The sequence below is a fragment of the Stigmatopora nigra genome, chromosome 18, assembly GCF_051989575.1.
Source record: "Stigmatopora nigra isolate UIUO_SnigA chromosome 18, RoL_Snig_1.1, whole genome shotgun sequence".
Classification (NCBI taxonomy): domain Eukaryota; kingdom Metazoa; phylum Chordata; class Actinopteri; order Syngnathiformes; family Syngnathidae; genus Stigmatopora; species Stigmatopora nigra.
This window is the reverse complement of record NC_135525.1, coordinates 6848992-6854991: the sequence shown is the minus strand read 5'-3', so window position 1 is coordinate 6854991 and position 6000 is coordinate 6848992. Positions and strand designations below refer to the sequence as shown.

At 44.4% G+C, this 6000-nt stretch overlaps 1 protein-coding gene across 25 annotated transcripts in view; it reads left to right on the top strand.

The window, feature by feature from the left end:
* Positions 1–221: 221 nt before the first annotated feature.
* The window catches only part of tcf7l2 (transcription factor 7 like 2), a 78160-nt gene continuing 72381 nt past the window's right edge, over positions 222–6000 (top strand). For 7 of the 25 annotated variants that reach the window (XM_077738452.1, XM_077738445.1, XM_077738443.1 and 4 more), the window contains exons 1-3: positions 227–998; positions 1194–1260; positions 1381–1505. In XM_077738452.1, coding sequence (XP_077594578.1) covers positions 810–998; positions 1194–1260; positions 1381–1505 — 381 coding nt within the window. In that variant the 5' untranslated portion in view covers positions 227–809. Of the gene's footprint in view, positions 999–1193; positions 1261–1380; positions 1506–6000 lie in introns of all 25 variants that reach the window. The other 18 variants (XM_077738450.1, XM_077738447.1, XM_077738466.1 and 15 more) reach the window with 8 other exon arrangements.

The following is a 6000-nucleotide window of genomic DNA, read 5'->3' as shown; positions in this document are numbered from 1 at the left end:
ATAGATCAGTGCAGACAAAACAAGGTTTCACTTTTCTCTCTTTTTTTGAAGGCCTTTGAGCAGAAGAAGGTGGTGAAATATTGAAAAATGTAAATATATGTGAGGGAATGGTGAAGCTGCTCCTTGTTTGAGCCCGCCCATGTGTGCTTTTATTTTTTATTTCATGTGAGCAACAACTCCTTGTCTTTTTTCCTGCGGTGTTGCCTTCACTGTCCTGCTTCACATGCTCCAACACAGCCGGCTTCCTCTCTCCTCCTCCTCCTTCTCCTCCTCCTCCTCCTCCTCCTCTCTTTTTTTTCTACTCATGAAAACGTCACTTCAAGTCCCTCCCTGTTTGAATCTCATTAGTTTCTTGTGTGTTTCTCCCTGTCAATAATCCCGAATCCAGACTCTCTCTATTTCCATCCCTCTCTATCTGTCAATCAGCGCCGCCTTTGAACTGAAAACCACTCCGACCAACTTCAACTCTCTCAATCCGAGCACCGCGGCTCCTTCTCCGGCTTCCCCTTTTCCACCAAGAGCCCCCTTCTTTTTCTTTTTGGGACTTTTTTTTCTGTGGGACCGCGAACGCCACACGCTGCGTGTGCGTGTGTGTGTGTTTTTTTTTAACTGGAGGGGGAAACGCCACCATCGACACCCCGAAGTCGCGGAAAGTGGGACTTTTTCGACGGCGAGGGGTCCTTTTTTTAATTTAAAAAAGTTTCTCCTTTTGGAGATCTTCCCCCCCACCCCTGCCACTACTAACCGAGAGCAGCAGCAGCAAGCTAGCCGCCATCAGTGAAGCTCGTGGGGGGAAAACAGGAGTGAAAATGCCGCAACTTAACGGCGGTGGAGGGGACGATCTGGGTGCTAACGATGAGATGATCTCTTTTAAAGACGAAGGGGAACAGGAGGAGAAAATCTCGGAAAACTCGTCGGCCGAAAGGGATTTAGCGGACGTCAAATCGTCGCTCGTCAACGAGTCGGAAACAAATCAGAACAGCTCGTCCGACTCTGAGGTAAGTTCCGAGCCCCACAGTCCGTGCGCCGCCTCCACCGCCCCCCGGCCAACTCTGAGGCGAGTGACCGCTGCCGCCGGCTCCCGATCCGGCCAACTCGAAGCGAAAGTTCGGTCGATCTGGATCTCTCCCCCGCTAACGCAATCCCTGTGTTTGTTCATTGCCTGTTTGTGTCCCTTTCCAACCTCATTTAAGGCGGAGAGACGGCCTCCGCCTCGGTCAGAAACTTTCAGAGACAAAACGCGAGAAAGTTTAGAAGAGGGTGAGTTCCGATTTCCATTATAAAGTCCACACATTCTCCCCTTGATCCTTTATTTTCTTGATTGTGAAAAACTTTTCCCCTTTCCTTCACGCCACGGCAACTCCGGTCACGCCATGTTAGCAGCGAAAAGGCAAGATGGAGGGCTGTTCAAGAGCCCACCGTACCCGGGCTATCCGTTTATTATGATCCCGGATCTCACGAGCCCCTACCTCCCCAATGGACCACTTTCTCCTACAGCACGCACAGTAAGTACCCCCTATTTTTCCACCTTACTGGAACACAACTACAACGGCAAAAGCTACATTGTCGCCGGCGTTTAAGGAAGGGCAAAATGCAGAGCGTTTGGCAAAAGTGCACTTTTGCAACTGTCCGTGAAGTGTACATTTGGAGCGGATCCTTAGTCCTGTCAGTCATCAAAGCTAACATGCTAATGTGGCTAATGTAAAAAAAGAGGCCAGGTGTGCATTTAATATCACACATATTATGACAATACTAAATAGCAAAAAAAATGCATGCATTAATTTTGAATATTTCTGCAGCTTTTTAAAAATTTAATAAATGGTTAATGTGGCTGTTATTTGCAAATCCCTCATCAAAAATGCTTTTTTCACCCATTCAATGATAGTAAACATGCAGCAATGAAATATGCAAATGAGCTGCAATGTGCTGCTATTTGCATGTGTCAAAATAGTGTTAAAGACAAGAATCCATCCGTCCGTGCATTCACTTTGTTTTCACAAGGCTGTTATTTTAGGAGAGTAGCTGTACAGTAATTGTGTAATGACTGCAAATGCAAAGTTCATCAATATATTCATGTTATTTATTTAGCCGGGTTTAATTATGCACCTCACCAATTCCCACCGGGGCCACGGGGAGCCTTAAGCGCTGCTATAACATCCCCCCTCCTCCCTCTTTTTTTTTTTTTTTAAATAGTCTCCTTATTTTATTTTAAATGTTTGCAATTACAAGTCCTGCGCTTTAGGACCTGTCATCTCATTTTACAAGGTTAAGGCGAAGGCGAGGCATTTAGGAAATTGGAACCCTCCATGCCGCACTGCAATTCACCCCTAGCCCCCCCTCCCCAGTACCAACCTCAGTGTCTCTTTTTTTCCAGCATTCTCTATTGTGCACACCTTGAAAATGAAAACACTGTTGCAGCTCGCTCACAATTTTCATCCTATATTTTACTGCATTTTGTCCTTGACAAAGATAAAAGCAATCCTTATTTTTGACTCTATTTCCCCCCTTTTAATAGTCATTTGATTCTGGCATTAATTCTGATCCAAACTGACACACACACACACACACACACACACTGACTCACTTGCATGTGACAACATGTTTTGAACTTTGCTCTATCGATTTTAATATCAGTCTTTTTTTATTTCCCCCAATTTGATAATTATAAAAAAATCTTAGATAATGTGTCCTTTTAAATTCCAATTTTGAATTAAGATTTATCCTCAATTTAACAAAACTAAATTCTAATAGGATTTATACCTCCTTTTAAATGTAAAATGATTTAGTCCTACATAAAGATTTGTTTCCCCGGATCAGTACCTACTTTAATGTGATAATCCTCCCTTTGAAAAATAAACAGATTATAATCCCAAATTCCGTCTAACATAAAATTAAGATTATTTGCCTCAATTACCTCTAAAAATTGTCTACCTGTGCCTTTTAATAGTTTTTTTACATCGCATCGCAGAAGAGTCAATACTCTTGAGGTAAATCTTTTTTTTTTCATACCGTAGTAGCATTTTCTCCCTTTTTTTCCAAGTTGACAAAGAACCCAAAACGTCTCAAATTGGACTTCCTTGAGCCTGCAGATGCTCTGTAAAATCCCCCCCCCCCCCCCCCTTGCCACCCCACTCCCCACTGCGTCCGAACCATTAGCCTCTTTTGAAGTGGTCGGTGGCTCTAATATCAATGTATTCGACTTAAAGCCCCCCCATTAATAATTCACCTGGACATTGATTAGCTGTCTGTTACGCGGCAATTCGTGACGATGACAGGAAAAAAAACCCCAGCTTTGATTCAGGTTTGTTTCCTTTTTTTTCTTCCAAACAACAGCGGGGGGTTAACATCATTTACGTGACCTCTGGCAAGAATTTGTATGGAGTCTGACAATTTAGTATCAATGAAGCATTTTGACATGTGTCCAGCGTTTTTCTCCCCCTAAAACCTCCCCCCACCCTCTCCATCGACCACCTTTTACTCGACATCGGCTCAGCTCTGACTTTTCCTTAAAGCCGACACAAAGACTTGCCGGGCCGCATTCGGCCTTTCTTGTGTTTTTTTTGTGTGTAAGCACTGAGGTTAACACCACTTTTGGGTGGGCTCACACTTTACCCCAACAGGTAAATGCCCTCAGCTTCTATTTTAATCCATCCTTTTTAACCCGTTATTTTGAGGTCTGGCTAAGAGAATGTATTTAGAAGTGTTATTACAACACACAAGCTTTTATTATTTTTTTAATGACAGTAATTTCCTATTTTCTTTATTTTAATAACACGTGTGGACGTTATTGTCCCTACAACATGTGAGGAAGAGATCCTTTTGTGTCCGTTTTCTAATTGGCGCACCGAGCGACTGTATCTCCGCTCAACATGGCGGCTTTGTCTGCACAACAATGCATCATCGTATGGATTACGTGTGTTCACTCTCCTGTAAATGGATTTTTCCTTTTTTTTGGGCCAAAAGATGGGGATTTAAAGAATTGTATGTGTAGGGGTTGGGGGTTCTACACCTTATCAAATTGGCTTTACATGCTAATGGGGTCTAATTGGTGTCTGCAGGGGTGTCGGAGGGGAAGCGGGGATCTCGGCAGCAGAAACGCCGCGCAAGGTTCTCGGGGCCCTTTTGTCTTGCAAATCACTTTTGTTGACAAAAAAAAAATACGCCGGTGGAGGCTTCCAATTTTTTTTTTGTTTCCACGACTTGTAAAAATCTGCTTTGGATTTGACGAGTTAACTTTAAGAGACTGCAGGGGGGGTGGAGGAGGAGGTTTGCGGTGAGTGTTGGGGGGGGAGTAGGAAGTTTGGCACACTAAAAACGCTGGGCCTGCGAGACATTAGCGGCCTCGCATTCTCTCGGCTTAATTAGTCCGAAATGTAATTGTTCACGCTCTGCCAGTATCGAGTTGAGAGAGAATGCCAGTTTTTCTTTTTTTTATTATTATTTTTTTTTGGGGGGGGACAAAACAATAAATCACTCGCATATTTGCGCCATGATTCACGTGGAGGCTCGACCTCTCCCCGGCTCGACATGTGGTAAATTGTCAAGTCAATGAATCGCAGATGTAGAGGTGCAGGAGGGAAAGAGGGGGGGATTGAGGGGCTTTGCAGAGGCAGTACAGTAAGGTTTTGTCAGTGGCTGACGAATGAATGGAAAAGATTTTTTTTGCCATAAATATTTACTGCGATGTGTGTGTTTATCCCCCCCACATACCCCCGTCACCCCCTTTCTAAGCTCGGGAGGCTTAATTGTCTAATTCGGAAGACGTCGGTAGGCTTAGCTGTCACCGTCGGAAATATTTGGGAAAAAAATGTGGATGTGTTTCCCATCCGTTTTTTTGTTTAACTGGTGCAAAGGGAGTGTTAAGGAATGGAAGAGGGGTGGGGGGGTTTCAGCTGCAAGTCAAGTCAGGTTGGGAGTTTTTTTATAATGAATTTTATTGACACTATTGTTTTAACATCTTGACATATTTTTATTTTTATGTTGACAGGCTCGCACAAAGGCATTCGTTTAGCAGCTGTGCGATAGTACACCCCTATTCTCTCCCCCCTTGTGCGCCTCTTTTTAGTGTAACCCCCCCTCCCCACCTTTTTTTCTAGGCGCGCTCCCTCCCTCCCGTCCCGAGCTTGCTCAGTCTTTCTCACATGCATTTCTATAGCCGCAGCAGCAACACAAAGATAGCAGTGTACATCTGGAACGCCAACTTCTGTCCTCTTATTAAACACCCCCCTCATCCACCCACCCCCTCCATCACCACGGCGGTTAAACCCGCTTGTGTTTACGTAGCCTATTTTCTTCATTCCGTCTGTTGTCTGCAATAAAATTAACGTTTTGGGTTTAAAAAACGATGAAATGTGGACTTGAGAGCGAACCTAGTGTCTGAAAAGGTTTTAAGAGGGTTTGTAGATAACCATCAAAATGGTTATCAATTGCGTCTTTCAGCTGTGGTCGGCCTTAAGCGGTGATTAAGTACGTAAGCGCTCATAAATGCCATATTTATTTGTGCTGTTAAGTGTATAGAGGCCAAGGGAATTCGCTATGTGTGATTTAGACAGTTACATTTTAGTTTGGGTCACAAATGAGTACAAAAATTGCAGCCATTTTTTATTTGTTAATGTCATTTTAAAGCAGACGAGATATTCCACCGGAAGACTTGGAGAGTTCCTCGCGGTTAAAATTCAAGTTCATTCACATTGGGGGGAAAGTGGGAGGAGATCTACAAGAAAGCGGGAAATGTGTGCGAGTAGGGAAGGGGGCGGGGACGCCCCAGGAGGGGGAGTTAGGCGGCAGCGGCATTGCGCTGCGGGGTCACCCTCACAAAAGCTGCCTGAATGGAGTGCATAATTGCTGTTAATGGCGGGGCAATGAGAGCAGCGGCAGTTCCTGGTTAGATGTCCAAACAATGATGCGCCCCCCCAAACTGTCCCTCAAACTGGGGGATTCCACAAAAAAACAGACTGGCCAGAATTGGAATGGAAACGTGCAAAGCAACCTTTCCACTTT